We start from the raw sequence: 27,464 nt of genomic DNA on the forward strand, positions 1-27,464 counted from the left end.
TGAAATCCACAAACAATTATTTTTGCAATATCATTTTTTATGAGACATAAATAGTATTGATTGTTATATGTCAGGTGTACGTTTTGTTTACAACAATGTTTAGGAATCAAACACATCAACATGACTGTACAGGAAAGAAGATTCTTATTTACCCACTGTCTCAAATTTAATCCACACATTTTTAACATGGTGGAACTGGATTATAAAGAATAAATTATCAATAAATTTTCCATTCTTTAACAATAGAGGATTAGAAGGACCACCATAAACAGATCTGAACAAAGTCGTTAACTTATGAGAAAGAAAATCACAAAATTATTAGAAAACGGCAATTTTACAAGAATAAAGTTATCAGTTAAAAAGTTGCACTTTTAAACACTTAATGCAGAATGTCAATGCAGAAAAAGTTGTAATTTCATGACAATAAAGTTGTACATTTACAAAAAAGTAAAGATTTTTGAAAAGTAATTATTTATCCAATTCCTCTGAATTTTCAGCAACATATGGTAAATAAACAGGTAGTGATTGATTGTCTTTGTTGAAACTTGATATAGTCTAATTGTAACTTTTTTTTTGAAAAAACATAACTTATTTCTGTTAAAATGTCCATTTAAAGCACAAATGAACAATTTTATTATTGAAAACTTTGACTTAATTCTTTTAGTTTTACAACTTCTGATTGTACATACTTATTTTTTTTTTTGGAGAGTTCCCGGAAGCGGCCATTTTGAAATGAGCAGGAAAAGCTGTTTTACTGCCCCTAGTGGAATGATTATGAACCACAGGGCAGGAAATATGAACTAATGTTTTTTTTAGGAAAGTTCGGATCACACCAACTCCGAAATGTGTGCTTTAATGGCATGTATTCCAGCATCGGAGAGACGCATTCTGATGTCAAACCTTAACATAATTGTGGCATTTCAAAGCTTAAATCGTCAATTTTCTTTTTTGTTTTGTTATTTTTAGGGGATATTTCAAAGGAAAATCTCCCCCGGTCTCTCATGTGGGTTAGTAATATTTTCTTAGGACTCAGATCCTGTGCTGCCCATACTAGGTTTAAGCCTAACTTTAACCCTATACATTTCATATTTGAAACACACATTTTTGAGATCCCTATCTGACTAACATGATCCAAACTCTCCCTAAAATCCCATTCTATATGTTGGTGCATATTTTCTGTAGTTCATCGTCCCTCCACTAGAGGCAGTAGAAGATCTTTTCCTGCTTATTTCAAAATCTCGTGAAATCTCTTTTGCTAATTTCCAAAATTTCAATAACTCATCTGTTGCTATTCAAAAACTAAACTAATAGGTTGACATCACCTAAATTAGGCCCATCAGGTAAAATGGGCCACGTAAGGTTAAAGTATCTGAGCTCTTAAAAAGTTAAAACTGAATGAATGCTGCTAAATGTAAACGGTTGCCACAACAGTACTTGATGTGTAACAATTGATTTGATTGGTCTATGGCTACTGTGGTGGGCTGGGCAAAGCCTCATAGTAAGACTGCATCAGAAATCTTAATGGTGAGTGCTCTGACATATATAATTGTAAATGTCATTGATTAGATTGATAAGTCAATACAAAATAATCATGATGTAAAAAACTTTTGCTGATGGGTTCCATCAGATTTAATGTTATTATTTTACTAAACACAATATTTTTTTAAAGGAAAAGCTTTTTTTGTAGGAGGCCCACTTTACAACTTTGTTACTATTGGAATACAATTTATCTTAGAACAAACATGACTTCTAGTAATCTAGTAAAATTATAAATTTTTAAATCATATATTTGGAATTTTATTTTCATTAATTTTTCATAATATTTTACTTTTTTTTCATAATTTCCTTCTCTTTTAAGGTGAGCCTAATAATAATCAGTGTTGAAAGAATTCAAAATTTGTTGATAATGAATTATTTGTGCTACAGACTTAAAAAAACTGTGGATCACATTTGATACAGTGGGTATAAACTGTTTTTTTCCTTAACAATCATGTCACCATTTTTGCATTTTAAAGAGCATTGTTGTGAGCAAAAATGTACCATGTATCATAAAAAATGATAATGAAGATTATTTTTTGTGGATTTTATCAAAGGGTTTAGAAAAAATCATCTTAATTCCCCTAATTGGATATTTTTATTCAATTTTTTGTTGTAGTGGGCTTTACAGGGTTAAACCCTTCTTCCATTAATAACATGATCGAATGTTTTATATGTCTTATGTCTATTGAATTGGTTCTTCAGCATCTCATGATTCTTTTTTATATATTTCTATGATCAATAACATTCAAGTTAAATGGAAACTGTTTTTTTTATTATTATTTGTTTTTTGTTTTTATTTTGCTGTGCTGTCACTTGTCAGATTGAAGCCGTTCCAGAGCTAAACTTAGACTGAACGCTTACAGGTGAGTGAGGGAGAGCTGTGTTACCTGCAGGCTGCCTCTGGGACAGTACTCTGTCACGATGCAAATGTTGGGGGGGTCGATGCAGGCCCCGATGAACCTGGTTAGATGGTTGAACTGAACGTCCCTCATCTGAAAATAACCACACAGCCGTGAGCGTCACTTTTTCCAAACACTCCCAAACCCTGTGGAAAGCCAGGAGGGGTGGGAGGGGGGTCATTTATGCAACACGTTTGGAGAAAAACTGCCAACAGTTCATCAGAAACGTCTGCAGCTGAAACCCTGCAGGCTATGAATGAGCCAGTGTGCCAGGGAGGAGGAGAGAACCTGGAGGTGGAGCTGAAGTGGAGCTGGACAGACCAGACGTGAAAGACGGAGGTGTGAGCGATGGGAGGGGGGCACGTTCTCCTGCTCCTCACAGACTGAAGCTTCAGGCCGGCCGTGTGACCGACGGCAGCCCTGACACCAAACTGGAGAGGCAGTGCCCCCTCTTTTGCAGCTTGCAAGATGCTTGCCTACCCTTTGGCCTACATAACCTCCCCTGCCACACTCTAGAGTTTGGGAGGGGGGGCACATAGAAGAGGAGGGGAGATTAGGAAAAGTGGTTCAGTTTCCACTGGCAGGCCTGCCTCTCCTCCCATCTGGTTGGTTTTTGCAGAAGCTTTGAGGTTTGACAGCCCATCAGGCCTCTGGGATGTCCAGGAGGGGGGGGGGGGGGGGGGGGGGGTTGCCAGCATCAGCAGCGGCTGTTCTCCCCCTCGAGGCGTCTGCCTGAGAGGCCGTCCTCTGCTCCTCTCCAACAACAGCTGCAGCCAAGTGGATGCCACTTCAAAGTTATGTCTGTCTCTGCACCGCACCATGTTTCCATCCCCATTAACCCCACCCCCACCCACCCCCTACCCCAGGGGGCTTCCTTATCGGTCTCTTGTAAAAGATTCCCAGCCAGCCAGCGGCGTTGATCAGCAGCTGCTGGGGCTCATGTTCAGGACAGAGGTGATGGATGGCGGGTCCTTCCTGTGATTAACAACCAACATCCTGTGTGTAGCTCTAACAAAGACTGTTCTCTGTGTCCAAAACCAGAAAAACTTTACAATAAAAAAAAAAGAAAGTTATTTTTTCTGAAGAGGTCCACCTTTTCACATAATCTGGAACACAAAGGTTATTGTGCCAGCAGGAGAAAACACTGGGACAGCTAGCAATGACTCAGCGTTCAAGCTCTACAGTCTGCATCCTCATGTCAAAGAGCTGATGGTAAAAAAAAGGAAGATTACTCTGCAAATTTATATATATATATAAATCAACTTTACAGTAAAATTAACCTTTTGCATTTGAAAAAAGACTCAACAGGCTCTGGTTTGGTGAAAAAGAAAGATTAGAATTTATAATTGAAAGAATTATTATTTCTAGTGAGAGAACCTTTTTGCTTCCAAGAAAATCTTTCGTAGTTAAGACCCTTTAAAGAACATTTTATTTTTGCTGTTCTTAACATGTTCTTGTAGCATTTTTCTGATACTGGAGGTCATACATGAAGAAAATGTATCTAAAAATTGCATTTCTGAATAATTTTTCATTCAAATAGTTGTAAATCTGGAGCAGATGAAAAATACAGTTTGATAAAGATTGCAGGTGTGACGTAGAAAATACAACAACAAGCCACAAGCTCCCTGCCCTCTATTCTGATGCGTCCGCTTGTAGACAAATACATCCGTGTATTTCTTTGTTTTCCTCATCTGAGCTGGTATCTGGCTCAGATTAGTACATTCGGATAGCTCCAATATTCCTCTGCTAATATTAGGTTGGGGTTACGAGGAGCTGTAAACCAGTGGGAGCAAGTGTAAACAGACGGATGATGGGAAATTGAGGCAGGCTTACTCCACACCAGCCTTCCTGCCCTCAACTAAGAGGTGAAAACAACACAGTTTTTTTTAGATTTTTGGCCAAACAATGTTTCCTGAAATGTTTCTGACCTTTTGCAGGTCAGAGTTAGTGAGTAAAGCTGCTCCGGGTTCTTTTTAGAACATTTTTAAAAAGTTGCAGAAGTTAGAATGGTGTGCATTGTGTGGCTGAATGGTAAATTAGCCGAAAAGAAGTGAACACAGGTTAAAAGGTTGAGGATAATCTAAAGCTGATGTTGACTACAGCTGCATAGTACAATGACAGAGGCTAAATTAGCAAGACTGAGTCCAAAATTGTAGGAAAATAACAAATAGGACAGAAAAAAATACTTAAAATTGACTGGTTAGATGGTTGTTTACATAATGGATTTAAAATGTCAAAGAAAATGCAATTGGCCACAGGAGAACGATGTACATAATGTATAATTATGGTTAATGATGAATTATGGTACATGATAAAGTTGCAGAGGTAAACAAAAAACAGGGTTTCAAAGTGCTATAATAATAGTGCTAATGTATTTGTGGTCAACTGTTAATCACTTGACCCCTAAATTATAATAATCATAATATTAATATGCGAATGTAAAGAATTTAAATCAATGCAAAGGATCTTGAAGGTCGAGATCTGAAGGTTTTTATCAACGGTTGAAGCCCATTTGGTGGTGAAGCAGAAACTCACATGCTTCAGCTCCATCAGGACCTGTCTCGTCAGCTCTATCCTCTTCTTGTTGACGTGCTTGATGGCCACCAGGTTTCCCTGCGAGTGACATGAGAGGGGAAGCAGACAAAAGCCACACGTCTTTGAAAAACAACAAAGGAGAGCTGTAGTGGAGGACATGTCACTGTTTTTATGTATTTCTTTTTTTTATTTCTGCAAAGTAAGACTGCTGTCTTTTGTGTCTTCCTCCTTGCAGTTTGGGTGTGATTCCCCCCCCCCCCCCCCATTGCTTATGATGCATTCATGAACTGCATCAGCATGGAAGGCATTGATGGCTGTCAAATCAGCTCTGATTCTTGAAACAAAACCCATCGTGTGTCATGGATCCGCCTCTCACGCACATGGAGATGAGCAGCAACAATCTAAAGATGGTTCTGTCCACGCTGTATGGGGGGGGGGGGGGGGGGGAGAAAACTAATGCTTTCTGCAGCAGCTCACATTAACTGCCTAAAGTCGCCCACACTTGCTGTCTCTCGCCTCACCAGCTTTCTCTGTGTGCACATGTGTGGGTGGGAGTGGAGTGTGCAGGAGTTGAAAATGTCAGAACTCACTAAGCCTTACCTTAAAATAGCCGGTTTTTGCAAACAGTTGATATTTTCCCTGGGCAGTTATCAAGGAGCCGTAGCTGGAGCCTCTCTGAGAAGGTAGAAGGCAGAAGAAAAGGTGTCTTAGTGTGAGGAGGGGAAAAAAAGGGTTCATTTGAAAAAGTGGTTCCACTTTACGGCAACAGATACTGCAGAAAGGAAAAGGGAAAAACAAAAAAGACGTGTTCTGTCTTTAGTGTGGAACCATTAGCTAATGTACAGACACACAGTCAGACAGACAGACAGACAGACAGACAGATGGTTGGACAAACTGACAAAAAGACGGGGATGAAAAGGCACAAAGGAAGAAAGAGAGACTGCCAGAAATAAAGAAATGTAGAGAAAGACAGACAGAAAGAGACAGAGAGACATAAACAAAGACAGACAGACAGGCAGAGATAAAGAAAGACAGACAGGGAGAAAGTGAGACAGAAAGAGACAGACAGGCAGAAAAAAAAGGCAGGCAGACAGTGAGAAAGACAGATAAACTGGAACAAACAAACATACGGAGAGCAAGACAGACAGAAAGAAAAAGACAGACAGGCAAAAAGAAAGACAGGGAGACATGAACAGAGACAGGTATACAGGCATTTTGACAGAAAAAAACAGATAAAGATAGATAGACAGATGAATACACACACAGACAGGCAGACACACTCACACACACACACCCACAGACACCTCCACGTGTGTATAAAAACACCAGGAACACATGGCACTCTGGAAAATGGAACATTTTGGAAAAACGTCTGAGCTTCCAGTCTCTCAGCAGCAGTGAAAGCCGTCTGTGCACATGCTTTTCATGAACACGTGCACGTGCCAGCTGAAATCCAGAAGAGAGGCATTAGCACCCAGACGACAGAACCCCACACCTGAGGAACCTGAGGGGTTTTTATAATGCTGGGGGGGGGGGCTATTTGACAGTTATTTATTATGCATCTGCATGTCTGGAACAGAAAAGTTTAAGAGAATGTGTCAACGCACAAAGAGCTGGACTGTTTTCACAGAGAAAAAGCCCATTTTCATCCACGGCACAGAGCTCAGGATGGGCTTCTGTGCCATCGCGGACACTTTACAGCACAGGTGATAGGAAGGATAAATGAGGAGCCCGCTTCAGCCTCCAGCATCAAACAGCAGAGGAGATAAAGACTTGTGGCAGCCATTTTTTGGAGGGGGGAGACCAGAAAAACACAACGTCTTTAGGGCATCTACCTGTGAGAGAGTCAGGCGGCTGCCTGCTCGTTTGTGGTATTTGTTGGGGCTCTCGAACTGAAGGTCTTCCCACTGAACTCTCCACAGCATTCCAGCCAGCTCCTTCTCCAGCTTCAGTTTCCTGTGGAGGGAGAGGCCAGATGGTCAAACCAGCGAGGACACAGAGAATGGAAGGAGGATCTCACACAAAGCTGCTTTGGGTCCTGAAAGTTTGCTGCTCTGATGTTTTTACCATGAAGCTGCAACCGCCTCACTTTATTTCAAATGGCAACAACTTCAAGCTTTAAAGAACCACTCCGATCAACTTTTGATCTGATTCATTATGATTATGACGTTTTAGTCAGAATAAAGAAAGGATATAGTTTCTACAGAGTAACAAATTGGCACAGAGCAACCCTGCCTCCCCTTCCCCTCTCAATAATGCAGATTTATTCTTAATTTTCTTTATATTTGTCCGTCATCATCAGAAAAATGATGCACGAACAGGTTAAAAACACCAAAAACACCATTTTCATCACAGTGGGTCTTTGAGCTGCATTGTAGCCTGCAAACGGCTGTGCAGCTTTCAAGTGAGTGTAAACAGACAGACGGTTCAAAACCCTATGCAAGACAGCTGCCACCCTTCAGCGGACACCTCGGCAGTCACATCACTGTCTGCTATGGGTTGGGGGGGTCTTCAAGTCCACATCTGAATAAACCACAAGACTTTTGCATCAAAGTCCTCTGAACAGCCACGTTTATAGTGAAGTCCTGATTCAAATGTCCTGCCAAAAAAAACAGGCCCTCTAGAAATGAGTCAAAAATTCTTAAAATATGAAACATTTTCTTTAAATAAGCAGAAACATTTCTTCCAACAGAGAAAGGAAAATGGTAATTTTATCTGAAGAAAAAACATTCTAGTCACTAAGACACGTTTTCTCAAATTACTAAAAAATTATTTTGCTTTTTAAAATCTTTCGTGATTGCTTTTCTTGCACTACATTTTTTTTAAACGTTCTTAAGATTCAGTTTTTGCAGCAACTTTCTGCACACAAAGGGTGGGGGGGGGGGGCGGGAGAGCAGGCTTCTTTCTAAATGAAGTGAGTGGCTGAGAGTGTCAATCAGAAAATAATCTATTGATGTTTTTGCAGAAGAAGGTGCTGTGAGGTTTTTCCGACTCGTCTGTCTATTGTTCCTGTCAGCATTTATGTCGCCTCAGACGAATTCCCTCATTATAAAAATATGCAGAAAGAAAACATCCAGGATACTTACATACATCCATGCTGCTCTGTGTCTGTGACTTTTACTGGCAGAAATACGCAAAAAGAAGAATATGATTGGGGTTTTTGAAGTAAAAAAAAAACAATTCTTTCTGCTAAATGTGACTTTTTTTCTTCATTCTGAAACTTAATGTTCATTTAAAACTTCAAAATGATTCTTACATCTGTTTACACACTGAACGTTTCTGTTCAAATTTACGGCTAAGAGTAAAAGCTGTCAGCTTCTTTCAGCGGGAAGAAGAACGAGGGGAAAAATCCCAAAGCAGCTCTGGATCAGGTTTTGGATCCAACAGAAAGTCGGGATGAGAAAAGGGGATTTGGACAAAGAGCGTCTGTGTGGGGTTTGTTCAAATGTTTGGGTTCTTCCAGCACAAGCCAGCTCTCCAGGACAGAACAAGTCAGATGGCTGAAATGAAGCTCAAGTTTGACATTTTTTTCCCTTTTTGGGTCACTGTTTGTTTGTTTGTTTTGGGTCAAGACTAGTGAGTTGTGTCCATCACCCACCCCTATTATAGCCGGCCTCAGGAGATTATACAGTTATTTTCATGGTATCTAAATTTCCTTTGGGTGTTCCCCAATCATGATCGTCTCTGATCATCAGTAAGTGAAAAACAGCAGATCAGAAAAGATCAGAAGAAGCGGAGAAATGGGTCTCCTCCGGTTTCTGACACGATTTCAGTGTTATTTCTGAGTGCCGCTCGGGCTGGAAGAACCCCAGAGAAGACGAGCATTCCAGCACATGTGGGGCAGATCCAACGGGAGCTGCACTTTGATAATTTACGGCAAGAGCAAATCTCAAAAATGAAACTCCGCTGAATTCCTTGTTTGTACTTGCTTGCTCGTTTAAACTTCTTTTTGTCTGAGTAAAGGGGTGGGGGATTAATTCAGGTCTGAAACACTTAGAAATGAAAAATAAGCAGAGGGTAGGCATTCCAGGGAAATCTAAAAGGTGTAAAACACTTCCAGATGGCTGCAGGGAATACTTGCAGCGTTTGCACATCCCCATATTTCTGCCTTTTCCTGCTCTAGCCGCTCTGGCCCCAAACTCCGCTCCTCATTTTATTGGCTTTTGGCTGCTCCGAAAACAAAAATGAGAGTTTTGTTGCAGAAAGGATTCTTAATATTTGCTAGAATTTGAGATTATTAAACAGGCCCATTCACCACGTCAACCCCCCAAAAATGTACCTTTCTGTGTGTAGGGGTGGGGTGGGGGCAACACTGGTCCCTTTGTTTCAACAGCTTGTGAAAAGCAGTCGAGCCGCTGAAACAACAGCTGCTGTTGCTGTTCTGGTTGACGTCCTCTGCAGACACTGCTGCAGCCGACCTCACACCTCAGCGGCGTCCAAACAAAAGTTTGGACTGCATTAAAAAAAAGCCCCTCTGACTTCAGGGGACACCCGGACCAACCTGCTAAAGCTGGTGAAGCAAGCAGCACAGAGAAGGAGGTTCACAACACAAGGCCCTTTTTTTTATTTCAGGTCATTTTACTGTAGGGGACATTTCACACCATCAGCAGCAGTTGAGGTTCAGAATCCTAAAACTTTCAAACAAAAAAATCAAGCTCAGGGCATCTTCACGCATCCATGTAGGATAACATTCCTCCACAAATCAATTTACACAAAAAAAAGAATACACATATATTTTGAGATTACATATTAAGGAATACCAGAAATATATTGTATTTAAATACAATTGAAACGGTTAGTTCAAAAGGGGCCCAAGTCCACAATTTTTCAAAATGGAGATATTATATGTTTTATGGTCTTCAAGGGAAAAGCTATCTGATTATGTCCAAAAAAAGTCCCAAGTCCGTTGTAATGTATTGACTATGCTTGACATTTAAAATGCATTTAGTGCAGAATTCCTGGACTTGGGCCTCTCTTGCATGGGTTTAGCTTTATCCCATAGATGGCAGCACTAGTTATCCAATATGGCAGCGCCCCTGTTTAAATCAAGAAGGGCCCAAGTCCAGAGACTTTAGTTTGCTAGTCCTCTGAAATGATAAAAGTGAGGTGCTTCATATTATAGTATTTGTAAGCTATGAACTGAATCTGGGTAAAGTATTAATCATTTGGTGATCCTCCCTTTAAGCTATGCAATTAAAATCATTTCCTGGAAAAACAAACCTCTTGGACTTGGGCCCCTTTTGAACTAACTGATTCAATTACATGTTATCAAAAATATGAAAAGTTAAATCAAAGATGAGTATTTCACGTTTGGAGCCTGATGAAGCTTTATAAAGGGGTTTAGTGGTGGTTTTGGGGAATCTGGATCTTCATTTCTATGTCCATCTGCAAAGCCTTCCTGATGCCTGGATCACAAAAAACAACAAAAACAGGAAGTCACTGGTGAGTGTTTGGTTCACTGCAAAGTGGACATTGAAACAGCGAATATGAATCCAGAAGTGAGAAGGTGATGTCTAACTGTCAGTCAATGTATTTGCCAGTCAATCTAAATACTGCTGTGAAAAAGTGCTGCAGACTCCAAACCCTTTCCTGTTAAAGTTTCAAACTACGAACACACCAGGCATGCATTTAGTCCATGATGTTCTTCTTTTCTTTTCCTACTGTTTCCTAGAGCATAACACCACCAACAGTTGAAGGAAATTCACAGAAACGGTTTGTTTCAATGCTAGCGTCCTTGCAATGGCGGATATGGGTTACCATCATGTAAGATCTTTATTTGAAAAACAAACGCAGACGTCCCCAGGCTCGTCACCGTGTCTGGGTTCACCAAACAGACCCGCTACGCTCTGAGTTTGGTGAATTTCAGAGTCCCTGATTGGTCAAAGTTTGATCTGGTTTAGCTGGCATTCCATGGCCGAAAACAGTTGCAGAAAATTGCGTAGCTACGCATGAATGCGAGTTTTGAACGTGGAAGCCTGAAACATGCGTTTAACCGTGTTTACATTGACTTTTCATTGGAAATGCTGGCTTGAAACTTGTGCTGCTGAGGGCGGTGTGAACATAGCTTATTACATTCCCAGATTCAAGATGTAAAAATACAAGTTTAAAAAACAACTTTGGTCAGAAACTTACCGAAGGGGCATTCAGGAAGGATAGCTATCTTGCTGGGAAACCATGTAGTGTTTGTTGAACCGTAAGCTACAGGAAAAAAAACGAGTAGAGCATGTGTGAGCTCACATGATGAGAATAAACTCAAGTTTCATTGTTTTTATTAGATTATTGAATTATTTTTCATGATCAACTCAGATTTAGGGTTAGTGGATTTACCTCAGGCGGATAGGTGCTCCTCCATCTTTGCTCCACCTCTCCTCTGATCAAAATCCACTGTGATTGGCTGGTGATTAACGCTTGTTAGTGCTAATGATCAGTATTGAAAAATCCGTCAAATCATGGTTGTGATTTTTAGCAGTTCAGTGGCGTCAAATCAGCTCATTTAAGACACCCATGCATTAGGAAGTTAAGCGTTATGTTAGCCGCTTACTTTTAATTAAATGCGTCAAGAAAAAAAACGTTCAAATTTTCATTTCAATACTTGCAGAATTTTCCATGACATCAAGCAGCGTTCAGAGCTCCTTCCAGGAGCTTCATTACTTCAGGCATGCATGATTTACTTCTTGGGTAATTAAAGAAGGCTTAATGCTTCACCGTAAACATGCAGACCGAAGGCACTGCAACAGTTTTCATTTGTTTTCTCAGCTGAATGCTGAGCACAACCCTCAAGACATTTGAGCAGCAGAAATAACACCTGAAATGAACTCCAGTTACAAGCAGACTGTTTGCATGAACCACTTAAAGTGAAACCTCACTCATGTTCTCATTAAAACTCCTGGCAAAACAGCTAATCTGTTAGAACCTGCCACTTTCATTTAGATCTTGAGATGCTCAGGGAATATTCGGATCTTAAGCAATAAGCTTAATATCACATATGGGTTTCTTTAAAGTTGCTTTGTGCGAAACCCCTCAATTCAGCTCATTAAAAAAAAAAACATAAATCTGCAAACAAAATAGTCTCAAGGATTGACAGTAGGGTTGTGTCGGATTCACTCACTGCCCACTATAGTGCACTATATAGGGAGTATGATGTTTTGTCCAAGTGACCGAATGTACAATTCCAAAATGCAGTGTTCTGGAACTTTTTCCAGAAGTGTGCAAAAAAGCCGGTGTGCATCCATGCTCACTTTACTGGCAAATATAGACCACAATGCATTGCATTTGAACTATTTGTCATTTGAAAGGTTGTAGATTATTCATAATAGCAAATTGGTCGTGGCATATTAAGCATTTCAAAGAAAAGTAGTACCCATGTATCTGAGTTGCATTTAAATCATTGACTGTATATGAAAACTGGACTGAGTGACCCCTGAACCCTCATGTCCCATACAGGAAATGTCTGCTGCCTCAAAAAACCACAAACCCACAGACTTCCATAGAGAAATAAACAGCCATTATTCAGTGATTCTGTTTATAATCATTCTTCCTCTGCTACCTTAAACGTATGATTGACAGATTCTCCTGAGCCAGCTTTCAGTGATAGGGGTGTGGCCTTCCAGAGAGCTCACTCCTGATTGCCATCGAAACATTGACTCAGACCGATCGCTGCTTACTGACGTCATTTGGCTCTAACATGGCGGCGTCCGTACCGAAGACGACTGGCTTGACCTCACAATTAAGCCATTTTCCATGGGTGACATCACACATATTCAGTCCAGTTCTCACAGTCAGTGGTTAAAATCCAGTTCTCCACTCTGGCCTACAGTCTTTTAGGAGTTAGAGAATAGTGAGTGAATTTGAACACAGCTAAGAATTCAAGTAAGTTATCAAACCACATCAACAGTTTCAAGCATTTGGGCGGGTTCTAATTTTGACTTGAGGTTTTGTCTTACCTGCAGCTGACAGCGGTCAGAACACCCTCTCTTTGAAGAGTCAGAGGATTTAGGGATGGGGAGGGGGGGTTGGAGTGTCACACTAATAGCTACTCACAGTTCTCCTAACTGAATCACAGTTAGGAGAAAATACAACTCCCTCTTCAACTTGTTAAAACCTTGAAATTGAAAAAACAGTGTGGGAACTTCTTTCCTACAAATATATTTCCTTCACTGCGTACTGAGCTCTTCCTCCAGGGGTTCCTCCAAACAACCAAGCTATTTTTTTAAATGTTTTTTAACACATAAATGATTCAGATCACTAAAGTAATCTAAATACTAAGCAATACTGTTTGATAAAAGCAAAGGGAATGTTTGAACCTGGCTTTTCCAGCGAGGAAAAGTAATTTTAGGAGCAAAAACTGTTTCTTGTTGAACACTAAAGTTGTTCAAGTTCCAACATCAGACAGGAACATCTGGAACATTCCTCAGATTGAAAAAATACATGAAAATGCTGTCCCCTAAAACTAACTAAAATAAAATAGACCCCCCCCCCCCTCCACACACACACACACACACACACATAGAGTTCATGCTATGGCTTTTAGGCATAAACACCAGGTCAGGACACCAGAATGGTCTGACTCCTTTGTGTGCAACCCCAGTTCTCAGGGATGTTTTTGGCTGATAACATAGTTGACATGCACCTGAGTATTGTGGGTTTAGGATAATGTAAGTTACACACACCTATAACGTAGGAGTGAAGCAGTCGTATGGTGTTCTTGCGCCACACTTTACTAAGGTGCGAATACTGGCCCCTTCCTGACCACGTAAAAATGCAGAACGCACGCGGTGTGCAGGCGATAAGTGATCCCCTGTAAGAAACCCACACAAGCTACACTCTGATAGTTTAATTTCCTAAATTCTAAAAGTCAGGCTAGGGGTAAGGAGCCTGCAAGGGGCAAGCAGTTCAGCAGCACTTAGGCGTCTTCTGCAGTGTGCAGGGTTTGGGGGGTAAAACAAATAATAATGATATGCCTGCGTCTCACCTACTTCCCCTTTACTCACCCTTGTGGGTTGTTTGTTGTATTATTTGAGAGAAGATTGCGGGCAGCAGAGAGGAATACAGCCACTTTATTGGTGCTTTCTTTTGTCACAACAATCTTCAGTCAATCATCGAGTTTCAACAGTAGCTCCGCCCTAACCACTCCGTTCCATAAAACCAACAAGGACCCAAAAATGTTGTGGTTCGGTCCAGCTTAATCTGTCCATTTTATGATGGAAACACTCAAAATACCGGAATGTGAAAATGAGGAATAAGTAGTCCACGACTTTGATGTTTTGTGAGTGGCCTGTACAGGTTTGACCATTTTTCGCCCACAGACAGCCCGTATCCATCCGTGAGGACAGTTGTGACTGAAACTGGAGTTTTGGTGTCTATGGAACCCTGTACGGTTTGAGCATGATCAAATACACAGAAAGTTCCACTGGTCTGTCGCTACATCAAGGTTCACCTTTGGCGGCCTCCCTGTTTTGCAGATATTTGTGAGCAATTTTGCATGTATTTTAATGATATTATCTAGTAATATTTTTGCAGTGCAATAAGTTCTGCCGCCTATTAGACCATTGTCAATCAACCTCCTCCATGCTGTGCCTTCTGTGCAGAATACATTCAGCTTTCTAAGTAAATCTTCATTTGAGATCAGATCTTTGTTTTCGATTTATAATCCTGCACTCATTTTTCTGTGAAGGTTTGAACTTGGATTTAACAAGAAAGAGCAGTGTGAAAATGTTCATGGCTGTCTGAGAAAAGTGTATAAAGTGCATATAAAGTGATAGGGTTCTACAGCCTTAAATCATCTATAAATACTGTAAATATATATATAGATGACTAATTTGTAGATTTCACCTCTCATGCTTTATTTTTGAAACATCAATCCTGAGACAAATAAGGGAGGGCAGTATATCAAAACTTTACACGTGCATTTAATCATTTTTAGTGGAAATTAGCTGCTTTAGGCTTGTTTACACTAAGAGTTTATACTGGTACATATTCATGTGCATTAGGCTGTATTATCTTCTTCAAATAAACTCAAAGAAATAAATGACCTGAGTGACATTTGGTTAAGGTTATACAGCGGTCCCTGGTTCATCAAAAGAGAAACCGACATGCAAACGTTTTATCTTCATCAGTGTTTGCAAATGTTTCCACATTAAAGTGCAACTGCAAGCAAAGCTTCCAATCTAATTAATAGGCAGATTTTTAAATGTTTTTTCCTAATATTATGGGGTGTTTTACATTCATATATCCAAAGTGGCTGTTTGACAAAACTGGGTTTACATAAACAGCTCAGAACCAGCAGTTTTTAATAAACACAGGATTGGCAGAGGTGGACGTCAGTAAAGCCAAACAGATGTCCCGCTGCCGTGTAGCTCTCAGCTGAAGTGTGAGGAACACTTTGTGCAGATGGAGCGTAAACCCGGGAACAGAAGTCCAACGTGGGATTAACATGTAAGCAGGTGGCCAAACAAATCTGATCCTAAAAATCATGAAGCAGAAGTAGGTTTCCATGAACAAAGGACTAAATACAATGAACTGAAAAATGCATAGAATGTTATTTTTACAAGACTGTAAAAATGGGACATTTTGTAAATAATTTTGTCTGGTGGCCATTGACTGTAAAAGCAATAAAAAGCTCAACCCCTCCCTTCTTGCGTTCCGAAATAGGAAGTAGCATTGCTTCCTGATAAAGGAATGCCATTGATGAAACCAGTCGACAGCGATTGGTCCAAGTCGCTCTGAGTCATCATATCTGTGGCAACTTGTGTCGCCATTACCATAGATACGATGACTCGGACCAATCACTGTCAACTGGTTTCAACATGGCGGCCCCCGTAACAGGAAGCAATGGTGAGGGATTTTGCCTCATTTCGTGAGAGCCGCAGGTAAAGCAATTTCTATGGGTGACGTCACACTTTAATTTATCCATTGTTTTTCACAGTCTGTGCTGGTGACTCATGAAGATCCTCAAACCTTCTGCAGGATCCTTCAGACAGAGCAGCTGTCAGAAGTACTTCACATACCGTATTTTCCCAAGTATAAGTCGCGTTTTTTTCATAAATTGACCAGGGGTGCGACTCATACTCAGAAGTGACTTCTTTGTGATTTTTAAAAGCAGAAATAGGCTTGCATATTTGTTATTTTACCACTGACAACCGGTTGCCCTCTAGTGGTTGTTTCCCACCAACAACTGCTAAAGGGCGCTGTGGGTGTCAGTATTTGCTGCTGACAGCAGCGCAGAAGAAGAAGCGCCGTCCAAAGCAAACACAGAGGAGAATCGGATTGTTCTCCTCCTGAATATTATGACGTTTTTCTTTTTTTTCCTCCTCTCATTGGTGGGACAGCAAGTCATCAAACTGGGTCACAGAAAGACGGAAGAACAACTAAATACGCCATCATTCAGATGCAGCCCCTCCAGTATGGAGCTAAGGATCACCATATGGGAAAAAAAAGACGTGAAACGTGATTATCAATGCTTTTGTAGAGCTCTTCAAAATGAATAAACTTCAACCTCATCCGTATCTTTGGTGCATTATTTGGGGGATATACAGTCAAAGCCTCCATGTAGTGATTAAGCTAAAAATCTCAGACAGTAGCTTCTCCACACAATGGGAGCGTCTAATTTATGAACACATTTTTGGACAAGCCTTAAATTTGACAGTGTCAAAAGAAGCATCAGATGTAATTTTGATGCATGAATTGCAGCATTACGCCAGGATTGGCAAATGCGACTTTTTCTCCACAAAATACAGTAACTTAAACCATTTAAGGTTCATTCACTTCTGCAGTCTTTTCTAGACAAAACCCTGAGGAAAAGTGTAAGCGTCTCACCAGGTCAACCTTTGGTTTGTAACGTGATTTTCCCCATCAGCTTGAGAAAAAGGTTTGACTGTGTAAGGAGGAAGTCTTCTGTCTGCGTCTCCCATCAGGATCTCAGAGGTTTTAAACTCTAAAAGACTTTTTCCAGTTCACAAATAAGCATATAATCCTCAGAGAGGAAAACAAGCGTAGACTAAAACGTGCTAAGCCTGGCATCAGCCGCGGATCAAACACGAAGCATTCAGCATTAATCCAGCAAAAAAACACACTAATGATCATTAGGTGAGAGATGGCAGTGACCCTCATTTGGGGCTGCTATATGGGCTCACTTGGCAGCTTAAACACACTTCACAACTGCTTTCATCTCGTCTCCCGCTGAGCTGTTGCTGTAGCAACAGCTGGATAAATACAGCACCAGCATAGCTGCACAACGCTGCAATCTTGTTTGAATCACATCTGCATCTCTCTATTTGTCAAGATCAGCTGTTTCCGTTAAAGTAGGAATTATCTGCAGGAGGTGATCAAGCTCACCTGTAGATAAGGAAGCTGGAGATTCCAAAAATGATGAGCGCCAGCCCAGAACCCACTGCAACAATTCCCAGAACTGGGAGACCTGGAAATGTGAAAAAGAGGAGGTTAAGGTTCTCATTTGTTCATCATATGTTCTCATATGTTCAAACGGTATCAGGAAATTCACAGCTGTGACTTTCTGCAGCACACATGGAAAACAGGCAGTCAAGGCAGCAAAGACTGGCATTGGTTCTTCCTGGTTAGAACCCGACCGGAGCCACATTTTATCACCTGCTATAAACGATGGAAATGACAGAAGAAAACAATTTAAGGATTTTGTTTCACTGCAACCATTACTGTAATTGTTTTGAATGGACTAAACTATCAGGAATTTACGTGTGGATGATTGTGAAATAATCTGACATTTGGATTCTGAAAGTGACAGTGTTTTCTCTGGGATGGGCATCTATAGTCACACACATGACGACTGGAACCCTGCAAAGCTGTAATCAGCCCAAGATCCCACCATCCAGTTTGCTATGAGCAAGGCATGTTGTCCTTACGGAGGGAATCATTTCTCATTGACCTCCGTTTTTGTGTGTTTCCTGCTTTGTCTTTTTATTCATGACAACAGTTTGGGGGGAGTTTTTTTAAATCAGTCATTTTGAATTTATATATTTTTAGATATATTTTAGATCTCAATGCTGTGCATTTTAAGTGTGTGTTTTGATGGGCAGGTGGGTAGACCCAGATGATCTTCAAGTTTCACTTTGTCCCACCCCATTTGCCATTGAGGTGAAAGCCTTAACTGTATATGAGAACTGGACTGAGTGACCCCCTCCCCTCTGGCGTTTCAAATAGGAAGTACCTGTTGGTTCCAAACAGCCAAAACCCCATTGACTTCTACTGAAAAATAAACAGTTATTACTTAGTCATTCTGTTTGTCAGAATATCCATTTGTGATCTGCTACCTTTTTTAACATGTTCTTGATATTTCATCATATTTTTTCCTTTATTGCAAGTTATTCAAGCTACAAACTGACCAATCAGATGTCCCAATAAAAGAATGTGGTCTCATATTGAATGTTCAAGACGTTTGATAGACAGATTCTCCTGAGCCCGCTTTCCAGTGGAAGGGGTGTGGACTTCAGACTGACTCGGACCAATCAGTGCTTACTGAAGTCGTCTGGCACGAACACGTCGGCACCCAAAAATATGGCGACTTAATTCACTTCTTTTAGTTGGAGCTGAAAGTAAGCAGTTTTTTCTTTGTTCTCATATACAGCCAATAGGTAAAGGTGTAAAAGTTGATCCTGCAGAGAGAAACACCTAACAGGTGAAGTTATGCAAACTCAAAACAGGTCGGTGTCATGATTTAGGACAGCATGTAAAATACTGTTCAAATGTCTTTCTTTTTTAATTTACTTTGAAATCCCTGCAACAGTTTGGAAACCTCTTCAGGGTGATCCACCCCACAGTAGCTGTGATGGGCTCCAGCAACCCAATGACCAAAATAAATCATCTGTTTCTGAGTGTTAACTTGGTTTTCTTGTAGTTTGCAGTTATGCTCCTTGTTTGTCGCTAACTAAGGTCATCATCATCCTGGTTTCAGTTTGGTTAAACATAGTTGTTCATGTTTCTGATTCATGCCTGAGCGTTTTTTGTTGTTTTACTGCCAATCCTCAGATTGTCCATGTTTCTTTCAGTTTATTCAGAGTTTTTTTCTTCGCTCTGATAAGTATGGTTTCAGTTTGTTCTTACATTCAGTTTGAGTTTTTGTTTCTCTAACAATCATGACAATTTTTCCAAACAGAAAAAAACATCTGGTTTTCTCATATGTGATCGTCACTGGTGTCCATGGATAACATGAAATCCTCTTCACCTTTATCCACCTGTGTCATGCTAGGGATAACACGTCAATGTAAGGATCGGGTCATCTGGACCCCATAGGATAGCACAAGGGTTAAAACATATTTTCTTCAAACCCATTAAATGTATGCATTCTCTGTTTAATATAAAAAGTCACAGAATAGTGCCACGAAAAAAAAAGTTTTTTTTTTTAACTTCCAAACAAACTAAGAGTCACAACTTATCTGATCAGAAAGTTGGACTTTGGAAAAACAGATGTTTCACTTGTTTGTAGTCAAACACAGAAGACTTATGCAAATATTTTAGAGACAATTTTCTCACACACAAATGTAATATATATCAAAGTGACACTGCTTTGTTTGATCTTGTGAAAACTGTGCAGATCACGCTCCACATGGTTTGCAGAACGTCCTGTCTTGGTGTTGTGTTAGAGAGCAGTGGTGTGGGGTGAAAGGTGTGAAGTGGGTTGTTGCTGGTCCAGGAGTCCATCTGTTTGCCAGCTGAAACTCTGCTGTTTGTGCTGAAGGACATCGACCCCAAGCAAATCAGCAATCACACAATCAATTGGCTGAAAGTCAGTTTTTGCAGTGACCTGTTCAAAGTCCAGGGCTGCTGAAACACTGCGACTGTAAGAATCAAACAGTGACCCCTTTTAACCCCCACCACTACCACCATAAATTTTGATAAATTATGCTTAATTTTTATTAACAATATCATTGTGTTTAATCAAACAATCCGTCGAATAATCGCCAAAATCGATAAATATTTTGATTCAAGCGGTCGGTTTAAACACCTTGGGTCTTGTCTGGTGTGATAGGTCTGAGTCTCAATCGCTCTGGTGCTCATGGCTTGTTCCTGAGCTGCCAGGATGAGTGCTTCAGTGCTGTCCTGTAGGCCAGCCCTTTCTAGCCATTGGTAGGACTTCTTGATATCAGCCACTTCAGTTATGGTCCGGTGGTACATCCCATGAAGGGGTTTGTCCTCCCACAAGCCCAGAGTACCAGTGCAATAGAGGCTCAGATCTACCACACCAGACAAGACCCAAAGTGTAAGCTGTGCAAAGAGGCGCCTGAAAGAATCCAGAACATAACTGCAGGGTGTAAGATGCTGGCAGGTAAAGCATACATGGAAAGTGAAGGTGACAGTGGTGCATGTGGTAATTGGAGCACTCGGGGCAGTAAGCCCCAAGCTGGAGGAGTGGCTACAACAGATACCTGGAAAGACCTCAGACCTCTCAGTCCAGAAAAGCGCAGTGCTAGGAACAGCTAAGATACTGCAGGATCCTCAAGCTCCCAGGCCTCTGGTAGAGGACCCGAGCTTGGAGGAGAAACCATATAGAAATCTATATCTATATCTATATCTATATATAGATATATGCATATATATATATATATATATATATATATATATATATATATATATATATATATATATATATATATATATATATATATATATATATATATATATATATATATATATATATATATGCATTTTCATTTCAATCTATTTTTATTTATTGTAATTATTTCCCCAAAACACACAAAATCTGAAAATAGGCTGTTTACGATGGAATTCAGGTCATTTTTCATCTATATCTTTTTGTTTGAACTATATATTGAATTATGATTAATTTGACATCTAATTTTATTACAATTTTCCTGCTTAGCTGTTGAAATAGCCTAAATAAACCAAGCTGTTTGTAATTTTGTTTCCCTGAAATATATTTCCCAGATTTCAGGGGTTGGATTTGTGAGTTGAGGGTTTCTTGTTGCACAGTCAGAGTTGAGCCAAAGTGAATTAGCTTCCCAAAGAAGGACCATATAGTGTGCCTCCCCGAGATGCCCATTGGACCCATCTGGCCCCCTCCCCTGTGGAAGCTTTCTGTAGGCGCCACTTAAACTTAAACTTAACAGCTTCTGTTCAGTAAATACCTGAGGTTGTTCATAAGCTGGAGAGGACCTGATGATTTCCTGGCTCATAACCCCCCGATTTTCTTTGGTTTTTTTGAAGATATACGTCTGCTTTTCCTCTCACAAACTGTCTCTTCAAGATGGCGCCTGTGTTTTATGAAAACATTGTGACAGCTTGCTTATACAATCAGTAGCTGACTTTTACTGTGGACCCATTATGTTGTTTTCATTGCAGCGGCGCTGCTGGTCCCACTTCTAGGCACAGCTCTCCTCTGGAAACTGGCATGGGCAGAATCTCAGGCTGAACATAAAACTGCTGGTTCAGAGCGGCGCTTACGGCAGACTTGGACAGGGCCGCTGTGCTGTGTTATAGCCTGAGACTTGTTATTCTCACATGAGGCATAAATGAGTTTAACGAGGGTCCAATCATCATTAAAGCAGCACGTAAAACCTTTAACCACTATTACACAACAAACTGATGCAAATCAGGAGGGTCATTCTCTGGTTTTCGCAATCTCTAAACTCTTGCTGGACGAGCAACTTTTTGCGCTCGAGTAGACGTGACATCATTTCTTAAAAATTCTGTGCATTTATGGCCGGTTTTCTGATTGTCCTGCATTATTGGTGCATATGAGTGTTAGAATTTTCAGCTTCAATCATCAGAGACCTAACCATTAACTGGACCAAGTGTGATGTCTCCCATGGAAAATGGTTTAAGTCAATTCAGTTGCCATTTTTTCACAGTATGTCGCCATGTTGTTATCAGAAATTTTCAGTAAGTAGTGTTTGGTTCGAGTCAGTCTGAGTCACCATTTCTATGGCAACCACTTTCACCAATTAGGAGTGAGATTGTTGAAAGTCCACACGCCTACTAATTGAAAGTGGACTCAACAATCAAATGTTTTGACCATTTGACATGAGACCACATGAGGCATCTGATTGGTCTGTTTATAACTTGAATAACTTGCAATAAAGAGAAATATATCATGAAAATGTCAAGGAAATGTTAGAAAAAGGTATCAGAGAAAGAATGGTTATTCTAACCAATAGAATGGCTGAGTAATGGCTGTTTATTTCTCTATAGAAGTCTGTGGGATTTTGGCCTCTTGGAAACTTCTTGTTTGGAATGCCAGGGGAGAGAGGGTCACTCAGTCCAGTTTTCTTATACAGTCAGTGGTTTAGGCTCAACATTGAGTGCTTATACAGTCAATGGACCAAACCTTCTAAGCTCTCAAGGTTCTGTAGTCCAAATACAATTGTGTGCATGTGAGTGGTCAAACAAAAGACCAAGAGCTGAGAATCATTTTTCAGCTCCATGTACTACAGATCTTGCATTTCAATTAAGTTGCTCAATCAGTTGTAGAAAATTTTAGTATCATATGTTGGATTGTTGTTTTATACCATCGTTACAGGAGGGGTCATCCGTGGAGAAGACACAAGGAGGGTTATCCAGTGGCGGTCCACAACTGGGCCAGTGGATCTTCTCTGTCTGGGACCAAACGATCTCTTTGGTGCTGCCATTGTAGTATGAAACAACCTGCACCAACAGAGAAACAACAGAACACAGTCAATTCACGACAGACTTTTACTTTTGTTTTTTTACTTTTCTTAGTGACTTTGGAACAGTCCTTCGCCGATTTTTGTTAAGTAAACTCACACTCAAACTCAAACTTTATTTATTTATATAGCGCCTTTCATTTCAGTTAAAAACACATAGCGCTTCACATAAAAGCAGATAAAACAGTCATAAAAACCGAAGATTGTTAAAAACAGCAAACAAAGGACAATCACACAAAGATGGGACCCCTCCCCCCCCAACCCACCCACCCACACCCCACCTACCCAGTTCCCCCCGTAGAACCCTGAACAAAACCAAAGAACTGCAGCTTAAAGTAAACACATTCAGTGGTGGAGGGGCTCGACCATGAAGGACCTTACAGATCAGATTTAAATCTTAAATAACTCAGTACTTACTGATCAAGAATGTGGGAACAAGCTCAGCAGATGTGAAAGCTCACTTGAACTCTTGTTTGGACTAAACATTAGTCCTCTGGCCCTCTTGAAAATGAGGGTCTCTGCTCACTTGTGGCTGAATTCTGGCACAGTTCACTTCGGTGTGAATGTGTGTGAATCAGTGTGAATAGATTTTTCATAAACCAAAGACAAAGAGAACCAAGGAGCGCAGATGACATAAACGTTAAAAAATGTTTCTGTCCAGGTCACAGTCTGTTTTTGACAACAGTACCACCCAATGAGAAGCTGTTGGAGCCGCTTGATTTCTGTAGGTGGTTTGGTCCGCATTAGTCTTTTGGACTTAGTTCTCTCATGACAATGTCACAAAGCAAACTAAATCAGATGAAAGAACATTTATAATGCCCAACCAGGTCTGCATTATCAGAAATGAATGTACAACTTTTGTAAATTAACTTCCAATATTTTCTGAGATACACCCCGCTTGTACCATAATAACCTATAAATAAATAAATATGAAATCAATTATTAATACTTTAATCTTGTTATTTTTTATGTTTAAACCAATTTTTAACAAAAACTGGACCATTTGATGCCCAGTGTGACGCACGGTCATGGTTATCGAGCCTGGACCTACCTTGCTGATGCAGCTGTGAGAACTAACCAGGGGAGGAAAGTGGTATATTTGATTAACACTAAGTGATACAAGGCATCATTTCAAAGGGAGGTTCACCTCTAAGTACTTGTTTCTGTCTAGATGTTGCGAAAACCAAAGTGCATAGGTAGTTTATTTCATAGTTGTTGTTTTTTTTAAAAATATCCAACAACTCTAATTATTAAATGTGAATCAATAAACGATTTCTTTCATTAGTTAATAACAATTATTTCTCAATAGGTTTTTACTCTGTATTAAGCATTAAGGTCAGAAAGACGGTCAAAAAAGTGTCTAAAATTAAAGTCAGCATTGCTGTTGATGGTACATTTTTGTAGAGATGCTGTCATGTCCATTATAGAGCCATTTGAAGGACAGAGAACTTTTCTACTGTCTTGCTGTTGTGATAAACTGTGGAATCTCGAATGTCCAACTATGTTCCACATTTCTACTGTTCTGTTGAGGTGTTAAGGCTAGCGCAATAATTTGAAACACTAAGGCTATTTGACCAGAACTTCTTTTTTAGGTGTCCATTATTACTTTTTAATGGACACCCTGGAGCCAACCATTACTGAGTACTTACCTGGACTGTGGTAATAAATACTACAACTTTGTGTAATACCTCTTTGAATACTGTTTGATTCTGAATTCAAACGTTCTGCTAGTAAGCCTTGTGATTCCTGTTCATCCATATAACAATTGTAAAGATCTAGGAAAATCTTTATGATAAATCAGTGTAAATATGAGAAAAAATTACTCCTCTCCCTTAAGTTAAAGTTATTAAAAAGAGAACAACTGTGAGGATAAAATTAGAAATGTTCTAGTCGACATTATGATAATATATTTATGTCTGATTAAGAGGTTTGTTCAAGCATCTTTGGATTTTTAATTTTTAACAGTTAGTTCTGTAAAGTGAGTTTTGTTTTGTGGGAGGTTGGTTCAGCATCTGCTGTCCTGCTGTGAAACATGACTCCCCATGTTTTCTTTGAGGTTTCTTCCTGCTACACGTTTTGCCCTAAAACCTTCAGGCACTGAGGCCCACGAGAACAACACAGGATATGATGGACAACTATTTCATTCTGACATTGTTAAAAAGGTTAAAAAACACTAGAAGAGCTTGAACACAGTCACCACCTGTGTGAGTGGAGTTTGAAATGCAGCAGAAGAACAAACATATTTGTATAAAAAGAGGTCTGAACTTTGGCAACTGTGAAAGTCTGAAGGTTTAACTGTGTGATCTTGTCATCCAGACTTTCCAGGTCAACTAAGGAACCAATTACACCAAAAGGATAAATGAGTTCTGGAAATCTTGCTGAGTGCTTTGAAGATGGCTCTGACCGGAGTCAAAGGTGGCTAACCCATTTCTCCATCCACCACCACCAGAGAAATAAAGACACACACAGACACACAAACAGACACACACACACACACACAGCAGCAGCATTTGCCTCAACAAACGCCAGCATTTTCACCAAAGGTTGAGGGTAATCTGAAGAGAGATCTCACTGATTTGATTGGATCAGCAATCAAACCCAAGCAAATGCACCTAAGAGTAACGAGGCCGGAAACAATTTGGAGAGAAATTACTGTAATTAGAGGGGCATTTATTGTTTGAATTTTTTTTTCATGCTGACTTATAAAGAAACATAAAAAATCTCCTTGAACTAAGAAAAAAAAAATTGTGCAGCACTCAAAAGTATATGATTAGAGCCTGAAAACAGCAACATTGCCAGCAAATGTGCAGCCGACATTGAGAAAAACATTGGCTCAGCCGTACAACATCAGAAAAACACGTGATTTAGAATATTAAAAATATCATGTACTCCTTATAGACATCTTTAAACTAAATGTCTTGCTGTATCTGAAGACAGAACATGTGAACTACATTTCTATATTTCTTAAAATAGAATAGAATAGAATAGAATAGAATAGAATAGAATAGAATAGAATAGAATAGAATAGAATAGAATAGAACTTTATTGATCCCACAATGGTGAAATAAATTTCCCTTTGTTTTTATCAATGATACAGCATAACTGCACATTTAACCTTAATCAAAAGTTCTCCTTAACCTTTGGGCAATAAAGATTTTGCTTAGAAAATACATATTTTTTTTAATTAAAAATCAAAAGGTCTAACTAAAGTGCTCAAAAAACATATTATTTGGTAGTCATCATCTCACGACAACATATACTCTTTTGTAAATACCAACCTATTGCTGTTTCCATAACAGAGTTATATCAGTGTGTCTGTAAGTTAAACTGACTGCAGTTTAAGGCTAAAACATCCAGATTGGTGACGGTATAAACCAACATGTACAGTTGAATTTAAGAGTAATGATGTTTTTTTTCCTCTTTACAGAAAAACTATAATCACATCAACAAAAAATCTGATCTCATTCTAATCTGCTCATTGAAATGTTCTATAACACAGGAGTTTCTTATTATGTTAGTCATTCTTGTACTGACATCTGAGCATGTCACAGTCGGTTATTTTTGCATGTGGTTCTCACACTTTGATTACTTTTTTAAAAATCTGGACGCCCACTAGTGACACAACTCTTAAACCGATAGAATCTTTGTACAAAATGGCATCGAAAATATTTGCCAAAAAAACAATTTCATATGGCAACAGTTTTATCTTGGAAACTTACAAATCTTTTGAATTTTGCTTTATATTTGCATGTACAAATCCTTCATGGACTTTCACCGGCTCCATTAAGGGAATATTTGAAATCAAAATCTAGTGCTGGTGGATCCCCTCGGTCTGTAGCCAGGGGTGACCGGGTGGTGCCCTACAGGCGTACCAATTCTAGTCAATATGTTTTCTCAGTTGACGGCTGTAACATCTGGAACAGTGCACCCTTCACCCTAATAGTGTTCAACTTTATAATACATTTAGAAATCAACTTAAAGTTTGGCTTGAATCAAAACAACAATGCACACACTCTTAAAGAGGCAATGTCCTGCTTCCTACACTGCATGAAGCTGCACATGTACATATTTTTAGTCAGTGTTGGATGCATACCACATTTTGACTGCTTAAATACGGAGCCCGTGGCCTGACATGGGTAGAAAAAAAACTTGTTCCCACGAATCAGGTTTTCCTTCCCACAAATAAAGTATTTGTTCCCACAAGTTAACAATTCTTTCCCACGATATGGTAATATTCACATTTCTGCCGGTGTATATTTAATTACAATGCATGGGAGACACGGAGGATGTTAAGAGATCAGATTTATTTATTTGAAAAAGCTCTTCAAAAGCATCGGTTACCAGGTCTTCATGTCTGGGTTCATGAGATCAGTTAGAGACTCTGCCGGTACGGCGAGGTTCACTCCATCCTGCCTGTGACCCACATTTGTTCAAGAGGGGAAAATAAAAACAAGAATCAAACTAGGGGATTTATTTATTATTGTCTCGATGAGATAATATAAGAAAAACATCACAAGATTTAGGAGGCCCGAGCTGGCTGCTTCCCCATCTTGCAGCGGCTCTCTGTCTGCCGTCCAGCCAGCCGCCCAGCATAGCGATCACCTCGCTATAGTCAACAGAAACATCAATGATGGATCGACAAAATATATTTTTTAAATATTGCTTTAGACCAGTTATCCTACTAACTATTAAAATGTAACCGGAAGAAATTAAGATTATTTCTGGTTGCAGATATGGGATGTGTAAAAGGTCACAATTATTTTGTGGGAAAGAATACGCTTTTTTTCCCAATGTCAGGTCACGGGCTCCGTATTTAAATGGTTTCATTGTTGTAGATAAT

The 27,464-nt window shown here is 39.8% G+C and overlaps 1 protein-coding gene across 1 annotated transcript in view; it reads right to left on the reverse strand.

Annotated features, from left to right (window-relative positions):
- The window catches only part of npr2 (natriuretic peptide receptor 2), an 81,449-nt gene that overhangs the window by 23,867 nt on the left and 30,118 nt on the right, over positions 1–27,464 (reverse strand). The window contains 6 exon segments of the mRNA NM_001104658.1: positions 2,427–2,531; positions 4,974–5,051; positions 5,574–5,648; positions 6,809–6,929; positions 17,307–17,388; positions 22,469–22,604. Coding sequence (NP_001098128.1) covers positions 2,427–2,531; positions 4,974–5,051; positions 5,574–5,648; positions 6,809–6,929; positions 17,307–17,388; positions 22,469–22,604 — 597 coding nt within the window.

Source organism: Oryzias latipes, chromosome 12, assembly GCF_002234675.1.
Source record: "Oryzias latipes chromosome 12, ASM223467v1".
NCBI lineage: Eukaryota > Metazoa > Chordata > Actinopteri > Beloniformes > Adrianichthyidae > Oryzias > Oryzias latipes.